This window comes from Hypomesus transpacificus, chromosome 15 (genome assembly GCF_021917145.1).
Source record: "Hypomesus transpacificus isolate Combined female chromosome 15, fHypTra1, whole genome shotgun sequence".
In the NCBI taxonomy this organism is placed as follows: domain Eukaryota; kingdom Metazoa; phylum Chordata; class Actinopteri; order Osmeriformes; family Osmeridae; genus Hypomesus; species Hypomesus transpacificus.
The window spans coordinates 11189502-11209365 of NC_061074.1; the positions used below are offsets into that span (position 1 = coordinate 11189502).

At 43.2% G+C, this 19864-nt stretch overlaps 1 protein-coding gene across 2 annotated transcripts in view; it reads left to right on the top strand.

Moving 5' to 3' along the window:
• Positions 1-10497: 10497 nt before the first annotated feature.
• clmpb (CXADR like membrane protein b) overlaps positions 10498-19864 on the top strand; it is a 53235-nt gene continuing 43868 nt past the window's right edge. Inside the window, exons 1-2 of one of the 2 annotated variants that reach the window (XM_047035616.1) lie at positions 10498-10971; positions 18589-18700. Coding sequence is in view for 1 of the 2 variants with exons in the window: in XM_047035615.1 (XP_046891571.1) it covers positions 10911-10971 (61 nt within the window). In the remaining variant the exon portion in view is untranslated. The remainder of the gene's footprint in view (positions 10972-18588; positions 18701-19864) is intronic. The other variant, XM_047035615.1, reaches the window with a different exon arrangement.

A 19864-nucleotide genomic window follows, 5' to 3' on the forward strand; every position in this document is an offset into this window, starting at 1 on the left:
TATGGCGGTCTCTCTGATTCCGTCCTCGCCCTAAAAGTAACCAATTAGGTACCTGTCATTCAGGAAACTGAGGTACTGTACATACGTGCACGCCTCCGCATTTGCCCACCTGCTGGATTAGAGCATCCGTTCATCTGAAGAGAACAGTGACTTAATTGTTCCGCATCCAATGTGGTATTTTTAACAATGGACGTGACAAGTATAATTAACGTTGCCATATGGTGTTTTTCTCATCTGTGTTTTGACAAGAACACAGGGGTCATTCCGTTAACTATGCTCTCCCATTCAAGATAACTGTGTTGTCAAGGCTACCGCATTTAGATGGTGAGCTTTGTGCTGTCTGGATCTGCCTCATTTTCTAGTCCTTTCTAAGAGGCATGATTGTGCTCTCCATTCAGCCACCTCTCTGAGCACCTCAGTTTACAAGCTCTGAACCCAAAGCCTTCCTGTGAGGAGCAATAAACTACTGAGCGACTGTAACTTGAATCATCTTTCTCCTGCATAGCATTTTACTGGTGACTGCACTGCCTACTACGCAAAGTGATACAAATATGTCTTCACTGATCTCCCATGGCAGTGAGTTGTGCAGTGGCGTCTGCCAACGACTATGACAAGGCTGGTGGGCTGCAGAGTGGCAGGCCGCCATTATCCAGACTGTAACTGAGGGTTCCTCTACCAAGAAGAGAGACAGAGAGAGAGAGAGAGAGAGAGAGAGAGAGAGAGAGAGAGAGAGAGAGAGAGAGAGAGAGAGAGAGATAGAGGGAGAGAGAGGGAGAGAGAGAGAGAGAGAGAGAGAGAGAGAGAGGGGGGAGAGAAAGGGGGAGATAACAGACTGGAAGAAATGTTTAAAACTTGAGAGAAAAGAAAGACTATGGACAGTGAGAGGCCTGAAAGAGGAAGATAGATAGACAAATATAGAGGAAAAGAGACAGCGCGTCAGGGAGTGAGAGAGGGGGAGAGAGACTGCAGAGCTGGCAGCAGGCCAAGGAATCTGTCTTGTGGGTCCACAATTCAGTTAGTAGCAGGTGAGTCAGAATCCGAAACCTGCATTGGAAATGTAACAGCAGCGAGCACTCAAAGATTTGGATGGTGATCAAAAGATTGCGACAAAATTGAACGCTAGCACTTTGGGGAACGTGTTTAGCAATTTGCTGTTTATTCAATTAAGTAAAGCCTGCGCGACAGTTTGTCTAATGGATTCCTGTATTAGCACTGATCCTCATACACTACATGGGAAGCAGACTAGCTCAGCCATGCATAAATGGCATGAATGTCCATGGGGCATTCTGTGTAATGCAGGAAAGTACAGTTTATTTTGAACTTATCTCTGAGCGTTTCTTCACTGAGTCTGAGGGGTTGATCTTTACGTGTCAAAAATCGTAACTCCTCAGCAACCACCAACGTCACTGGCTCGCGGGAGGCCATCTTGCCAATCGGGCTTCCTACACCAAAGTCTTGGCAGAATGAGAAAGACGTTTGCCCATGGAACCTCAAGCATGACACATCTGTAATAGGTACAAGGCAAAACTGTTTGAGTTTTTTTTATGAGCGAGCCTTCATCAACATTGCTGTATTCGGTCAAATTGAACTGGTTATTTACTAAGGCATTGTTGCCAGCATGCACACGGCACGGTAATGAGCTGAGCGATATTTAGAGGGTGGCCTTCCTGACTAAAGCTATGTGACAGGTTGCATGCTACGTTGTAATTTGTCTCTTTTGGAACCCAGTTCAATGTCTGAACCTATTACATGTCTGATTGTATCACGTCGAGTAATGCTGTGGTTTGTGGATTCTGGCTCAATGTCTCTTTAGCAAACCTACTGCCGCACAAACATGGGGCACGGAACATTCAAACAGTCTATTGTCTGTTTCAGTACACTGTCATTCCACGTTCAAAGTCTGAATGAGCAATTCATCTTAAATATCAACATGAACTGTTAATTGTAATATGTTGGCAGGCTAGCACTGACTCAAATAACAGCCAAGATCCTTGAATTAAGTTATTTAGAAACATGTGTTGAGGTTTTTGTTTAGGCCCGGCCAGTGCCTACAGCAAATCGTCTCTACCCTTTGATCCTATATAAGATGTACTGGACTGTGTACAGTTTGCATAGCATCAAACATCTACTCAGCTACACAATACCATGAGCTTCTACATTAAAACCCATTCAAATTGTATGTCATAGACAAAAACACAGATAAAAGGTGGACAGCGTCAGTTATGGAGCGGACCAAAGCAGATACCCCCACGGCTATAATATGTACCAACTCCAACTACAAGCAGTGAGTCATGTTTTTGTCCATGCGTGTTTCTTTAAAGCATGCCATGTCGATTGTAAAACATTGCACATAGTTCTAAAATCGAGACTCCAGACAGCTGTTCAATTATACACAGCTTCATCATTATAACTTATGATGAGAGTCTGTAGAAGTGATGGTTGCCATACATCTCAAGTTCTCCTGTACATCTCCCCCAGGTCTGCTGTGAAAGGCCAGCCAGATTCAGGAGAGAACCGTCGCCATGGATTCCTGAGTCCAGCTGTTTCTGATCATATTTCTTCCATTTGTGTCTCAGTCTGAGTCTTTGCCTCAGTTTGATCGTAGCAATCAGATCCCAAAAGAGTGCCCCTCTCTCACAGACTGACATGGTTGAATTATGGAAGGGCCAAGCATCCATTAACATATTCATTACTCGTGCGATTGGAATCCATGCATGCAAAGCTCACTTCTCCATCTCCTAGACAGCGAACAATTCTCAGGAGACAGAAGGGCTACCCCTCCCTGACTGGCTAAAGTTAGTTTTCACACCAAAAGGTCACATACATGGTAAGCCTCCCATCCCAGCGTCTGCTGCTGGTGTGTAAATGGAGGGTGAAATCCATTAACATAGACCAGAAGAAGCTGGGCGGTGAGAAGAAGAAGGATGACGGCAAGGGGCATCAGACTGGCACCTCCAGGACCTTGGGCTGGGTGATTTACTTGCAGCCAGGCTGGATACCGTCAGGGCGTTTGGCGCTAAATGTCCTGATTTCATCAGAGAGAAGAAAATCTATCGAGATTTCTATTTTTACTTTGGTGATAAATGAAACCAGTGCAAAGGTCAGCGTTGCGGATGGCAGGGGTGGGAGGGAGGGGGCAGGGGATTGGAGTGTCCGGCCCGAGAGACTGTAAATCGAAGCAATGATAATCTGAGATCACCATTATAATCCACATGAAGTCGGCTGGTCTTCTTTACAAAACATGGTACCGTCGTAAAACCAAGTAAGCCCCCACAAATATACAAGCAATACATATATTCCTTGTCCAGTTATGCACATGGAATACCATTTATAAATAATAAGAAGAAAATATTGTGAAAAATTTGATCCCTGACGACTGATGGTGTGCTTTTTTATCCCCGCAATGCAGGACCGATACAATGTATAGCCCTTAGGGGCCCTGCAGCGAGGGGTCAAAATAAGGGGGCGTGGCCATTACAGTTATGAAAAAATCAATTGATTGATCTGTTTAAATAGCTAAGTCCTACTTGCATGCAGAGGTTCCACTGAGCCCCCAGCATGATTAGCAGACACCTGCTGGGAATGTTAAATGGAGCCACTGTAATGCCACACCCTCGACAGCACACACTGGGAGAGGATGGAAACATAACCTGGAGACCTTTCGTATTTCCGTAAAAGCCAATTTTTCTAATCATCAGATAGGTTACGCTCCTGGAGACAATGTCACAGCACACAGGATTCGTTGTCCCTTTTAACCCCCAGTGAGAACAGAAGTCTATTTTTAGTGCCCTGATATTTTACAAGTAAGTTAGGCTCACTGAGGCATTACACCCAAGCCTTTGTAGGAGGGTGCCTTATGGAACATGTGAAGGCATATGATATTCCGAATCAAAATGTACATCCTCACCTGCAAGATTGGTTTAGCAAGCTTCATCTTGCAAAGATATAGGGTATCATGTCTTTGTGCTCCATTTTTCATGTCTTGTCATTCTTCCTTGCTAGGGCTTGTCAAAGAAATGATCTTGCTTGACTGGACACTGTGTCAGTCACGCCTCAGTCCATAGTTGATCTGGAAAAATAGCCGGCCTTTAGATTAGTTCACGGCCAGCGGCATGGAATAGTCTGTGACCAATAAATTCTTTTTCTTTGAAAAATGATTTTTTTTCTTTCTTCCTGATTTGGAGGTTATTCAGCCCCAAAGCATTCCCGTCATAATCCCCCATCATTTTTTTAAGTCTAGTTCCAGAAATGTGCAGTACATTTATCCTTCGGCTTTCTGTGTCCCCATTTTGATACTAGACACTAACTGTGACCCTGTGTTGGAGGTTGTTTCTCTTAGTTTTCCATGTGGCAGTAACAACAGCATCATGGCCTGTCCAGTTTTGATTTGCGCATTGAGAATAATGCTTCTTCTTCTGCTATTTTTTTCTATGAAAATACAGCACCCAGCCTGCCAATCAAAAATGCCGTGCTGTTGCCAACTCAGCAAGGGCAAACAAGAGCATAATTGTTCCTGCTTCTGCAAATTAAGAGTTGGCCATTAAGGTTATGCCCGCTGTTATCTCTAAAGCTGAACCATTTGAGTCTCCATAAAGATTTCCAGGACCATCATCAAACTCTCTTCATACCACAGATTGAAATGAAGCCCTCTCAACCTTAACCTAGCGGAGCATCTGTGTTTGGAATTAATCCCTTTACAGATGCAATTTCACCACTGACCCAATGGCCACTGTGAAACAATAGACTATAAACAGTGGCGCCCAGACATTTTTCATAGCCGTAACTGAATTTCAGGAATCCTAATATGCTTATATATATATATATATGCTAGTTGAATTTGATGTCATTATGAGAGTTAAGGAATCAGATAATGATATACTTATTTTACAATTGATGTCACAAATGATTGGATGTGAAAAGACTAACACTGGTATGTTAACATTTTGAGTTAAAAAAATCCCCCCCAAATTCTAGACGATATGATGACTTGCGAGGGGAGGCCAGTAAGTGGGCCAGCGATTGTATCAGGGTGGCACTGGCCCCCCCTGGCCCCCCCCCTTGGTGGTGCCACTGACTATAGATTGCTTGTCTAGCACCAATAAAGGCTTGTCTAGCACCATAGAGTCCTCTTCGATAAGAAAATAATTGTCTTTGTTGGCCTTGTTTCAGTCCTTCAACTGTGTGTTCATTGTTTTGTAGAGAAAGCACCATATGCTACTGTAAGGATACTCCACAATGTCTGTTGGTGTAACCCTGGTTGGAATATTGTAATACACCTGATGATACCATTGGGCCACACTAGTGTTAATCATCGGCTGGGCCATTTACCAGTGTGATGGATACAGACCTGTGGAGGAACTATGGCTTTTCCCCTAGCTGACATATGATGCAAACGTGCCTGTTGATTTACACCTGCTCCCCTCCGCCACACGCCTCACCTCCCTCCACCCGCAGTCTCTCGGATGGGGAACACTTCATCAAGGAGATGTGGAGGGGCTGGAAGACGAGTGGGGAGAGGGGGCCACGCCATCAGACATCAAACACCCGTATTCCCCTAACCCCCCCCCTCCGCCTCTCCGTCGAGCATCTCTCGAGCTCTGCTTGTTTGCTTAGTGAAGCCTGCGGCCAGCCACCGCGTGTCAATAGACCCTAAGAAGGTAAAAGAAAGGATCAATGCCAAGGAAGGCATTCAATTTGCGTTGGGATCCAAGGGTAATCAGCTAATTCATTCGGTTCGATAACATATCCTAATCTTCCCGATCGGTGGCTGGAGTTCGTGAAACGTTCTAATAGGCGCGTTGTTACACAAGATTGTTTTCTTTTCACTCATTAGCTGCATTTGCGGTGTAGGGTGGGAGGGGTTAGCCATCTGGGGTGCTGACGGCTACAGTTTTTCTTGGGGGAAAACGTCCCCCTCTCAAAAGAAAGCTGCACCAGTACACTAGCTACAGAGCAACAATAGAAAGCACAGTAAAAAGATCATTTGCATAGTATATGGTTTGTTAAGAGTGAAGACTCACATAAACGGGTCCAATAAACGTTCATAAGCACTTTTTTATCTTTTGGAAAATGAGGTAAGGAGGTTAAACTGACATAAGAACTTCCTCTGCCATAACTTGCTGATGTCTTTAATTTCATGAATTTTTATTCTCTCACTCCCATTTTCTTTTTACCATTCTGTGCACCACTGCAAATGTAGGGCAGATACACTTTGTACAAATATGCAAACTTGGATGTGTTATAACACATTGTGTAGATGCATCCATGTGCAATTACACCATATAGTTATAGTATTTTATACAAATCAATATCCTCCAAACAGAAAACACATATACTCAAAACTCAATAATGTGCCAAATCTATGCCAGTCTTTTATTTAAGAATATTGCTGATCAATCACGGGTTTGTAGACAGACAGGAAATGTGTCAAGTGGTGCTGCAAACACCATCGCAATGTCAAGGAAAACCAAACTTCATGTGGTGTGCAATGTGGTGGAAATTATTTTGCGGCAAGATTGATCTGTTTACCTTGACCTACAGTGGACTGGCTGCGTTACAGCGAGGTCTCAAACTTCTCAGGGACAACACCACGTCATTCAGCACAAACAATGTTCAAGTCCCTTTGATCACAATCTAAGGCCTGACCTCGATTGATTCGTTCAAGCAAGCAGCTTACAAAGTCAAAAGAGGCGTCCCATTGGCTGCACTTGGCCTGCGCCTAAATATGATTCCATCATCTCTCTCTGGGTCTTTAATCAGTGCATGATAACATGTTACAACATCTCTCTCTCTCCCCTTCCCTCTCTCTCTTGGTCTCCCTCCCTCTGCCTGCATGTGATCACCACAAAAGATCCTCATAAATAACTTGAGCTGCAGAGCAACATCTGCTTTTGAAGTCGTTGGTCTTTCCACAGACATGAACACACTGCTACCACAAATGTAAAAAATAAAAAAAGAGAAGCAGATGCCGAAGACAGAGAAAAGCAACGCACGCTAATTTTATGCCACTGGAGTGTTTTGCAGTTCCGCATAGCCATGACATCATGCTGGATTCCAAATTAGTTTGTTGTTCCTTCCCAGGTCTGACGACTTCCTCTGTCGTCAGATACGTAGTGATCACATTTTCCCCACATTTGGCACTTGAAGGTACAGCAATCCTGTTATTGGATTAGAAGTTGCCTGGGAAAATATGCAGCACAAGGACTGGGCAGGTTTCTAAGGGAGTGAGTGAGCCATACTGATCCGTAAACAAACAACCGAATTTCGATCAATAAGCAGAGTGGCTTGAGATGCAGAGCATAAATCTAAAAGAAGGCCTCTCTTGCCCTCCTCCCTCATTAAATCACAAAAGATCTGTGAGCCGTGAAACAGTGCCGTTGAAGGATCCCAACGGTGCCTAAAAATAGAGGACGCCAACCAAACAAGATTTTTCAGTTCATATTGTTACTTGAGAATCTTTTGAACTCTGTCTCATTTCATAAGGTCAGAGGAGAGAGAGAGGTTCTCCAGAGGAGATTTAGACTGGCCAACGGTATCCGTACCGCGTCATCTCGTCGGGAAAACTTTTACACTTCCCCATAATGATGATGATGTCACAACGAGGACTGTACAATTGTGAGTGTAACCAGGAACAAGGGTCGTGTCAGTTTTGTAGCTCACATGCAGCATTTCGCTGGTTCACACTGAAATTGCAAATCTACTTAGGCCAAATGTTGCGAGTGCTCACAACGAAAACGGAAGCCATGTTGAGAGTTTTTATTGAAAAAATTATGGGACCAGTTGCACTTAGGAGAATTACATTTTCACTGGGTTGAAAAACAAGTCCCAACACATAACCATCATCAGTTTTAAAGGTAGGGTTCGTCAAACCTGTGATATTATTATTTATAGATATGCTTTGAATAAGAAATGTGCTATATTGCTGTGGAAATGGATTAGGCTTTGCTCTTACAACTGTGCAAATGTGCAAATGGACTATGGCCAGCTACTGAGGGGTAAAAGATTGTTGTTATATCCTTCCCTAGAACAGAACGAGTCACTGAGCTGTGCCTCAGAGACTTAAGCTGTGTCTACTACAGCGCACTTGTGCACTTTGAGCACTGACTTTCAGTGCTTAGGGCGCTTCACAAAACCTGCAGAATTCAGTGCACAGAAAGTACCCGGATGGCGCACTGCAAACGGTCCAAAAAAACAGTGTACAACGATGGACACTACTCGCCCTAAACGGGCGCCATCTTGGCTACGTAGCGGAAAAGGAGGAGCCCTTTCGGCAGCTTTTTTCACTTGAGTGGAGAAGCGCGTTCATTATGGCAGGTTTTGCGGGTGTCGCGAGCAGATTTGCGTCCGTCACTTCCACCAAGTGTTTAACGTAAGTGTTCCATTTGAGACAGCACTTATCAGCGACGGAGTGCACTGAATATGTAAGTGCACTGTTTTGCAGTGCACTGTATTGCAGTGTACTTTGTAAAGTGCGCGGTAGTAGACACAGCCATTGTGTAGGAGTTAGCCAGTCTCTCTGCTTGCAATTATAATAAAGACGTGTTGTGATAATAATGAATAAACATGTATCTCCTGGTTCCACCTTTGTCTGAAGCAAACAGGTGAAGAATCTTCCACGACATATCAATCTACTAAAATGAAAAAACATATTTTCCCAAAGCCACTGATGATGCCTGAGATTACGCCTCTCAATGATATTGAAGGTGGAGTGTGTGGCACATTGTGATTCAAACCAATCAGTGCGGAAAAAAAAACATTCCACACAAGTGGCTTCTCCGGGCCTGTGGTATAAATATCAGCCATCTGTGAGACCATCTGCATTGGGGTGCTGTGTCATCCAACCAAGCCAAGCCACCACACAGGATCCGTCCACCACGAAGGATCCGTCCACCATTTGTGATGGTGGTTGACCGGCTGCTGCACGCTCATTTGAACAAACACTGAACCTCCACATTGCTCCTCTAGTGTATTCGTCTGTTTACCGACTGGGCTCTGATAACATATGAGATGCCACTTGATAGAAGTTTCCCATTGATGCCTGTTCTTCTTGGCTGTTATGTCAGATATATCTGCAGCTCTCTGGTGCACCCCACCAATATGTACCTGGGAGAAAGGAAGAACAAAACAGTCCTTTGGGGAGCCATGCACCATGCAATCAGTGCAGAGGTGATTGTCCGATCAACTCGTTTTTCTCTGCGTCAGATTGCACTGTGATATCATACACTACAGACCAACCTTGATAGTATTGCTCTCTTGCCTACCAATTGTGATTGCAGCTGCTAACGTGGATTGTACTGCCTTGAATTGCAGCTTCAAGGGTAATCTGCCATCCATCATAGTTTGACAGAGTTGAAAAGGCATGAGCTACCAGTTCTGCTTCAATTCAATGAATACAAATTTCGACAGAATATTCGTTTTGATTATTCAATGATATATTTTTAGCCGTCAGATGAAATTGGAGCCATAAAAAAGTGTCAAATAATGATATTCGAAAAAGAACAAACATGATTTCAGGATGAACAAACCGTCCTGTGACAGATGAAATGAGAGAGGCACAGGCGAGTTTAGCACTAGTGATATTGGCTCGATGCTTGTGTGTGTATGTGATGTGCGTGCACATGCATGTGTTTGTGTGTGGCACTGTTTCGAGCTATCTGGCTATTGGGACGGAAAAGGGACATTTGTGTGTGTTTGGGGGGGGGACCGGTGGGAGAGCTGGTTTGTGCTTTGCTGCAAGAGCCACTTCAGAGAGGTAAGGAGAGTGGTAAAGAGGGCTGTGGGCCACAAAGGAGCCCCTGGCCCTTTTGTTATTTCTGTAGATTGTTCTGAGGAAGGATGGGGGATTCATCTGTCTCAAGGCCTGAGCACTGGCTGCAGCACTCTCCCTTTCTTTTGTTTACTTAACAGAGCTCAGGCTCAGGACACACTCAAACACATCCAGAGAGCCAACAGACAGATACATCAATTGTGCTTGGATGTGCATTGCATTGACAAGACACTGCCTGGAATTTTCCCCCTTGAAGCCAATAGAATAACAGCATACACTCATATTCAAATGAGTTACATTAACATTTTACATATAAAGTATTAATCAAAAACAACAAAAACGTCACCACCGTCTGCACAGCTGTTAAGCAAACTGATGCTTTGATGGATAGATTTTAGACATGCGTGATCTATCACTGTATTAATTAATATTATTTGCTTAATCCAACAGCTGTGCAATTGTTCTTTAAAAATAAAATGAAAACATCGTTTAATTATGAAAAAATGATTGATATGACAGTGACAACAAGGTTCATTTACTCAGTAATTGGTTCCGGTTGTTTGTACTCGTGAATGCGTGGCCTAACACCAACATTCAACATTATAAATCAAAATATCAAATGGTATCGCAGATATGCTTTCAACCCACTGATTATCATGCACACAGCAAGAGAGCTAGCTGCCTGCATCCCTATTCAACTGACCATTGTGCTTGGAAGATGCTTTGTGGTCATACGGGGCTATACAGCATTTGAGCACTTCAGACTCTAGAGGTCTCCATCCTTCAGCATCCACCTTCTCGCCCCCTCGCATTATTGTGCAGAGGTGAAAAGAAGAGAATAACGCTCACTGGCGACGGAGACAGGCGGAATCTGAGACACGCGTCCCACACCAGACAGAAAAGGAACTTTGATTTTAAAGGCGAATATGGTACAAATTACGATATGAAAGAGACGCGTTCTTTCTCGAAAGCTTACACATCCCGAATGTGTAAGATATGATGTCCTTGGACTCTGCTCAATATAGATTTGCATTGCAGTTTTATCTCTACCAATTGCCGATGTGCTGCTTTATTGTGACTGTTGACTTGGGTCACCCGAATTAATTTTAAGGCTGCCTGAGCGCATTGTTTCCAGCTTCGTTGCATGGGATTTCCAGACTTGTCGGGTGTCACGATGTCTGCAATATTTCGCTCTTTGTCTCTGGGTAAGTCCCATTTCTTATACATTATTGACTTACTGAACTGTCTGTTATCTATGATATGGTGTTAACCTTTATATATCAGAATCATTGTTTCGAGTTCCTATCAATTTCTTATTGGCAAAACGTTGCATGCATATGTTACACACCTATCCGCAGTTCACAAGGTAGGCTACATTTAAGAAATCCATTAATGCAGCACATTTCTATCTTTCCGACATTTGCCTTTAAAAATAAGAGATAAATCCATGGTTAATGATGGAAACACGTTTCCAATAAATTGGAGCTGAATAAGATCTCATTTTAAATTGTGGTCGCAACAAATTCAGCAAAAGAGCAAATAAAACATCTTTAGAAGGGAAAAAGTTAACTTAAAATAAATAATTTCTCTATAACAGTCGTACAGTATTACCCAGAGACTGACATGGAGATTGAAAACATATGTGTCGGTTCTATGATGACTGTACATGGCTACATTTCAGGCGATCACTAGCCCGTCACTGAACAAAGAAAGCTTTAGTGTTGGCAGACATTCCTTTAAGTTTCCGTTGTTTGCTAATGAGAGATTAAACACAACTACTTCTTAACAGTAAGCACAAAGGCAGGGCATGAGAGCTGAGCGGAATAACATAATTTGTTGTGACACCGACTGTTAATAAATAGACCTACTTAATAGATGGCCGGTGGAGGGAGAATGGCTTGGTTGGTGCCCTGAGATATAAGTGACCGCAAGACTAAAGGATGCTGGTCTCTCGCGTGCCCGCGTGTGCCGGGGTCAGAGCATGCGAGCTTGTGAGAGAGGGAAAGGCTTGTCTTCAAGACTCACAGTGCTTGTACGGTGGTTAAATATCCAAAAATAACATTCTTGTGATTGAGAATGCTATAACTTTCAAGCTAAACTGTCTGTTGACGTTATATATTGTATTGTATAGCCTGTGTGTTCGGTCTTGCATCCAGACCAAACATTTGTAACTTGAATAAATATTGCTATTAAGTCTGGCCTGATAATGGGAAATGAGAACATCTGGAAATGTCTCTCTGTCATCTGAAGCTGAACAAGATTCAAATGCAGTTATTTTATAGTAATAGGGAAGCACAAGCCACAGACTCTGCAAGCACACTGTATAAGTTAGGTTTATTAAACTTCAGGAAACAGCATTGCATCATGTCGTGCTGTGGTGTACCATTCATGTGTCAGGTTACTTCCATTGCCTTAGACACAGAGCAGACCATTGTTCTACTGGTAGTTCCTTAATGAGGTGTTGCCATTTTTGCATGTTCTAACTGTCCATTGTAAGGATCCCTTGTTTTATATTGCCAATAAATATTTGAATTGCATTACTGTAACATGATAAGTGTAACAATACCATAAGACTGATGAAGATTATGATTGTGCTGTCTGTTAATGTTAGATGATTAGTAGAGGGGGATAGATAGTAAGTAAGGGTAAAGCGTTACGACGATTTTTATGGTTACCATCAAATGTGTCCTACCAACTGTTTTCAGATATTTGACATTCAAATGGAGAGTGTTGAGTTGACAGCCAAGTGACACCCTGAAAAATGGAAAAATAATTCCATGATTTGGAATCAGGGTGAAGGACATCCTAAGATAACATCAATATTTAAACCAGACCACTCCAGAGGCTCAGCCGAGAGGGGAGGGGGCCTTCTATTATAATATGATCAATACTCATTAATAGGCCTCATTTCCTTTTTATTTGTTGTTGGACTTGGAGGTCCTGAGACCCCTTTAATTTAATATCTGTGGGAGACATAACATCCAGAGTTCACATGACAGATAAGTGCCGCAATTAATCGCAGCAAAATTCTTTAAACGCCTTTATCATGCAGCCCAGATCTCAAAGTGAATCCAGTGTAGCGAGTGATATGAAGGTAAAACAGCTTGAAGTGGTATTAGGGAAACCTAAGTCAAGGAGCTTAATGATGGATTGCCTGCCTGTCCTTGCCCTAGCAATGGATGGTTTTGAATTAGAAATTTTCAATGACTGTCTTGGAAGTAATAACAGATTGTAATTCATTTGACAGAAATCTAATAGAAAAAATGAGTATCTCATCCGCCAGAGTTCATTCCAGACCGCACATACCTCATTCTGAACAGAACTTAACAATGTCACCCTAACTATAAATGCTTTGTGCAGTCTCGCTGCACACTGCTCTCTGACAATGGCAGAAGCGACACAGTAGTGCATGTTGTAGCTTCACTTCCATCTCATTTGATTGAGACGAGCGTTGGATGTTCATGCATAGACCAGTGGCTTCAGAGTTGAATGTCTGCTGCCATGTTCTATATTTAGCAGAGTCCCAAAGCATATCTCCCATGTGAAGATGACAGGAGCCCCCGGTGCCAGAGGTCAGGATGTGACATCTCGATGTGTTCACTCTCGTCACACTCCCACGCACACGCAAACTGCCTCTATTCGATATTCACAAATAGATGAGCCATTTTGATACAAGTTATTAGGTTACCAAGGAGAATATCAAAGTTCTTCAACTTCTTGTAACTTAATTTGAGTCTCATGTATATAATTACGTTGTTATTTTTTTGTTGTGTATTTTGATTTACAGTTGGCTTTGACTTGGCTGTTCTCCTTTATGGGACCAAAATCGCACAGTATTTCACACATTTGGCCTGAGCCATTGACTCCAAGGTGGATATGACTTTCCTGTGGGGTTGAGTGACAACTTGGGTCTGAATCCTTTTTTCCATCTTTACCACCTCTCCCTTCTCCTTTCAATAATTTTCGGACTCACCAAAAAATGGATGACTGCTTTCACAGCTAAAAGGTCAGCACTTTGACACAAAAAGTGCGAAGAAGCGGTCAGAAATGATATCCATCGCAGGCATAGCTCCATGGCAATACATGCGAAAACAGGAAATCCAACTACAGTACAGCAACAGTCCAGATTGCATGGGGCGCAAAGGATGGATCAACCTTTACGGGGTGGTTGAACACAGAGGTCAAAGAGAGCTATCAAACAGACTCTCAAATGTGGTTTCTCAAAACCAGGTCCATGCATCGGTGCAGAGAAATACCCGCTGGTCTGCAGCACCTTCTTCTTTTTTCTCACACAACAACAAAAAAAGCATTTATGGAAGTGTACCAGTAAGGGGTAAGTGGAGAGCCAAGTAAATGGTCTCAAAGAAAACCAAGGGCTTAGTTACAGTATGCACCTCAAAACAAAATGAAAGCACTTAGATATGTATGTCTAAAACCCATTTTTTTGTTTTGTTTTACCCAATCAAGTGGTCCTCAGAGGAGAGAGGTAATGTTTTGCCAGTCACTGGCACAAGAGATTCTGCTTGAGACTCATATCACTACAAAACAGCAATTTGCATCCCAAGCACATTTTGCAGATGTGTTACTTGACTCTTATGGCCTTTAGATGACGGTATGTTTTTCCATTGCGGTAGTCCTCTTCTTTTTGTGGAGTGATCCTTCACGTTTCATTGATTGAGGAGCTTTTAGTCTGAAGGTCTTTCCGTCCCATAGAGCAAGCCCTGTTCTGTGTTTTAAACGAGCAAAAGTCGAGGTGAAAGAGTGGATGTTACTGTACACACCTTTCTCTCTTTCGCTTGCTCTCTCTCTATCGGTGTCCCTCTGTCAGTGGAACGTTTTCACAATGAGCTGTTTATTTTTACCAACCAAAGACATCCAAGGTAGAAGTGAAGGTCAATGGTAACATGGAAATGAATGTTTTAACATAACAGATCTCATTCTTCAGCACAACACTTATTTTCCCAACCAGTCTTTTTAATGTACAATTCGATGGATATATAAAGCTAAAAGATGCAAGGTACAAAGTTGAAATTGAGTATGTAAACAAAAGATCTATGTTTTACATTCTGCGTTTGAAATGTTGCTAAGAATGATAGAGGGCACAGATGTCTGCACATGACTGGCCCTGTTCTGTTTTCTGACCTATAAATCCTTGCCTCTTTTTCATCCTTCACTGGGAAAATTACTAACAGATTATTTTGGAACACATGAACAGGAACTGCCTATTTCACTTCTCGGCTAACCTTTGACAGATGTTCTTGGGAGGCTTCAATTCACGTTAACTCAAGCCACATGCATGGAACTGCAGTACGTTCATTCTTGAAAAAAAGGAAAAAGGCTTTTTTATGTTCTGCATCGCTCGAGGTGGCCCTTCCCTTACAGGTTGGCAAGCTGGTTTCAAATGTTAGAATGCCCCGCGGCGCTCTCTAATCTGTCCGGCCACGGTCATTTCCCAGCAAAAGCAAGGATTTCTGCGTTGTTTGTAGCAGTAAATAATCATGAAAGTCAATGGAGCTTGGACAATTACAGGCCTTTATTCATGAAACCTCAGACCGCTTTGCTGCCATTCAACATAAACAATTTTGATTCAAGTCCCTTTGATTGTTTTCTGATGATGCTAAGACCAAGTAGTTAATGAAACAATGACACAATGGTGAAGCAGTATTTCATGAAATACAGAAGGAGACAGAAGATAAAAAGAAGAGAGAAAGAAAGAGAGAGAGTGTTAGTATTATCAATTCCCCCCATTGATGTCTTGGTTTGGTCCTGGTGCACCGCACCTCAACCGAGTTCATGTATCGGTAGGAAGACGACAGAGAGATGGTAGACGTGATCAAGATCTTCAGGTGTTCTACATTGGGTTACAAATGATCTCCTTATCACGGGAGCCCGTCGAGATGCTTTCCTTCGGAGCACCCAATCCTACAGTGCTCATCTCAAGCATTCGTTGCTTAAGCGAAAACTGGCAGCTCAAAATAAGGCTGGCGTGCTTGTCTTCTCCCAGCAGAGCAGGCCTTTGATCTATGCTCTCTCTTGGAAACCAGGTATAATATCTCTGTTTTCAGTGTAGGGTTGAGCTCTACAGGAAAATAAACAGCTCCACACGCCCCCCCTACCACCACCTACCCCCCCCCGCTCCCCAAAATCCTTGTCACAGAGGTGTCTCTCAATTTCAAGCAGCTTAGAATACTGCTTACATCACTGACATAAAAGAATAACATGTTCCTTACAATATGTTTGGTGTATGCATTTGCCTTTTCAATGATATGGAAATTATAGATCTGCTAGAATAACACAGCATTTGCAAATAGTTTTAAAAAAAAGTGGAAGCTGTTGTGTGGAGTGTACTGCACGCACACATTGCGAATGCACACCCAAATACACACAGTCTGACACACTGACAAATAGACTGTCATCTAACCCCCCCATTAAGTTGACCAGGAGCACTCCTGTCGAGCTGAGATGATATACAATCAGTTTAATTGTTTCTTTGTTCAGCACACGACCTGATCCAGGGCGACTTGGAAGATTATTTGTTTAACTGGAGAATCAGTGACAGGCATGTCAGATATTCAGACATTGTTGGTCGAATACGAGTTCCACTCATCTCTCAACATCCAGACCAAACCCAGAGGCAAAGACGTCTCTCACCACTGTGATTATTGATTATCATGGCCAAAGAAAGTTTGGATGATTCAAAAGACAGGGTTCATCCAGAATCACCTGGGGAATATTCCTCACAGTTTGACTTCCTCGTAAGGCAGTCTAAGAATGCTGAGAAAATCATTTTTTCACAGGTAGAAGAGGAGGAGACTATCTGGCCATGCATTTCCCTCACACCGGGATAGCACTAATTCACTTAGAATTGACCGTCTCTCCCTTCATATGACATTCGGCTGTAATTGAATGACCAACATTGATTACAGATAGACTAACCCAACCCATGGTGCAAATGCATGTTTCACAAGACAGTGGAACCCCAGCAGGTTCCGTTTTTTGTTATTGTCTTTCTCTCTTTGGTTTCCTGGTGGAAAGCCGAGTGAATGAATGGGGGGAAATGTTCCACGTCGCTCTGTTTAGACGCCCGCTGTTCCTTTCAATTTGAAACAGTCTATTAGCTTTGCTAGCAGGCCACTCCATTAGGTGTTTTGAACCCGCGTGCACCATTGTCTCACTCCATTTCCTCCCTTGCGTGCTCCTCTCCCCCAAGCGTTAGCGCCTGTAATCAGAAAGAGGACTCCCGTTCCCCCTACATTCATCTTCGGACCCTTCGGTCGTCACAGCACGAGGCGTGAAAAGATCCCAAGATGGATGGTGTTTGGAAGAGAAGAATTTGGTGGCCATTGATTAGAGTGCTTGAACCTCAGGGAAGACAGAACAGTTACCTGGTTTAGTGATGGATTAGGACTGCATTACGACACTAGATGGTTCTTCTACAGTCTTGGTGGCTGGCTGGGCTTTGAAGGTCTCTGAAGTCAAGGGATGTTGAATATTATATACACTTCAATTCAATTCTATTCTTGGCTCATTTTTGGTCACGTCCATGAAATGACACTTTCATAAACGTTACCTTTAAATTACTAGTGTCCTCAAAGTAAACTTTTTCTCACAAATAAGCATGTATATTTGCTGTTTAATTCTTAATACGAATATATGCTTTGGTCATCACTTGCACCCTATTTATTGCTGTTCTGTAGTAATTGTACAATGCAATATACTGTAGTTGCTGGCTGTGTTATCTTGTAGTGGAGGCATAGTGATGGATGGTTTAATTATCGAACCACGGTGCCAGACATTTGGCTGTTCATACCAGAGCGAAAACATTGTAAACTGGATATCGCTGATCAATCGCTAGGCTGCCTGCAATTAAGTGTGTAATGCCCCTGATTGCGCTATAGCCTGCAGTGTGTCACACTAACTGAATGCCGCAACCTTTAAATGCTGAGAGACTGGGATGCACTCAACGGAAGAAGTTTATGTTTGCATAGGAGATTAAGTTACTTATTCAGGTGCTTAGGCCATGGGGGAGAGTGGGCAACAGTGTACTGGCCCAGCTGAAAAAGCTTTTTCTCTCTCTCTTTCCATTTTCCCGGGACACAGTTCCAGAACAGATGGCACCACCACCTTTGTTTTTTACGAGTCGTTAGACTTGACTTGTTGATGAAATGGAGCCTTTACGCTATACTGCCCATGCAGATGTGGTGTTTTATGGCTGTAACCGCCACGTCGCAGTGTCAGGCAGGGCCAGGCGCAGAAATCTGGAGTGAGTTGTACCTAGAAGCAAGACATTTGTGCCTTAAAAAAAAAAAGATTTTGCCTTGTCTACGATGAGGGTGAGACCGTCAACTTGATTGTGTAGATTGTGTAAAAGTGAGTTGTGTTTGATGGTTGCTATTCTGTGTACCGGACACGTGTAAACAGACACACACAAGCACACTGAGCACGCTAGCTGTACTGCAGTGCACTCTGGGGAATGGCAAATTAATGCTGTCTACTTCCCGAACTAAGCTCCCAGATGGATTGTGTACAGATGCTACTGTACTGGACTGTTCCATTGTCCCTACAGTTCCTCCATTGTTTAGTCATCCTTTGCCTCTTTTGTTGTCTCCACATGTGAAATGTACTCAATTATGGTCGTTAGGCAACGAGCCAGCGAGATGAATGACATCTTTCCTTTCGAATGTGTTCAGAAATGAAAGGTGCAGTTGGGAGCAGGTGGAATGCGCCTCTATGACTTCAGTTATCCTCTTGTCATTTTAAGATGGACTTTGGAGGTTTGAACTTCATCATTTTTACACTAGCACACATCACTTTATTGTCAGTGTCATTCCAGAGTTAGGATATGGGGGAGTGTCTGCCATGATTTGCCGCCGGAGGTCCAGGGTTTGCTGTGTGGGAGGAAAAAGGCGGCGTCTGCAAAATCAAGCTCTTAAGGTAATTAAAGTTGGCATTATGACTGTGTACTCAAGACCGGGGCCGCAGCAAAAAAAAAAAGAAGAACGACAGCAACAGAAATAACCCTCTCACGTCAGCGCTCTCTCCGTGTTGGAAAGCAAGTACGGGGATGTGACGATTCCAAACGTGGGTGGTCGTTTCTACGCAAAATTGTTAAACGAGAGCCTCTTTTGGCGGAGGGGCCTAATTTGAAGCCTGCTTCTTTGGTCTGGCCTTGACGAAGGAGAGCGACGCTATTTACTCCATTAACCTTTCCTCTCGGATGCTCTCTTGACATTGAACAATGTTGAGGAACACTCTCCTCACTCGCCCCTCTGCTAATGAGGCAATTAAGTCCCTCCTGCCTCCGCCGAGCGCAGGGCTGAGGGAGCAAAGCTAGGAGTCAGCTGCTGTCTCAGCAAACAACAAGCGCCTTAGCCCGCCCCGCGCAGAATGCACAAAGAGGCTCGTCTGGTGGGATTTGCTCACCCAACCTTCCGCCTCCATGACCCCTGCTCCTCGTCAATGGCGACCCTCTGATCGCTGACGATCACAAGCGAGGGATCAGGGCGCCTGGAAAAGGGGCGAGCTAGAAAGGGTCTTCGATGTACCATTAGCCTTAGTGTGCAGCGGGCCTTCTAGGGCCCTCTGAAGGGTTTCTTTGAATGTTATAGAATTGACAGCCAAAGTCCTTGGACAATGACGGCATTTTCTTTTTGATTCTGACAAAACAGTTAAAGAGAAGACTGTCATCTGCTCAATTTTATTGCACCAAACGTCCTAGAAGAGTTTAACAGTAGCCTATGCATGATAAAATATTAATACTTAATACTGTTGCATATTCTTTACAAGCAATCATTACCGTCTGTACACAATCAGCCAACTCCTGGTAAAGTTCTGTATATTACTGTCACTATTTCAAGCTAACAGTACAAACACGTATCTTAATATGTTTACATAAGGATTCAGCTGTGGACCAAACCCAATCTGTTTGATATACTGTCTGCAATGTTGAACTTTTCAAGCTTAAAATGGAGGGATTAAGTTTAATAAAATTAACATTCCTTAACGTGTTGTCCCATGAGTATAGACATGAGGAAATGAATGCTGTCCCTCTGCACTTTCAAGTTATTGTTATTGTATCCTGGACTTTTGGATCTTACT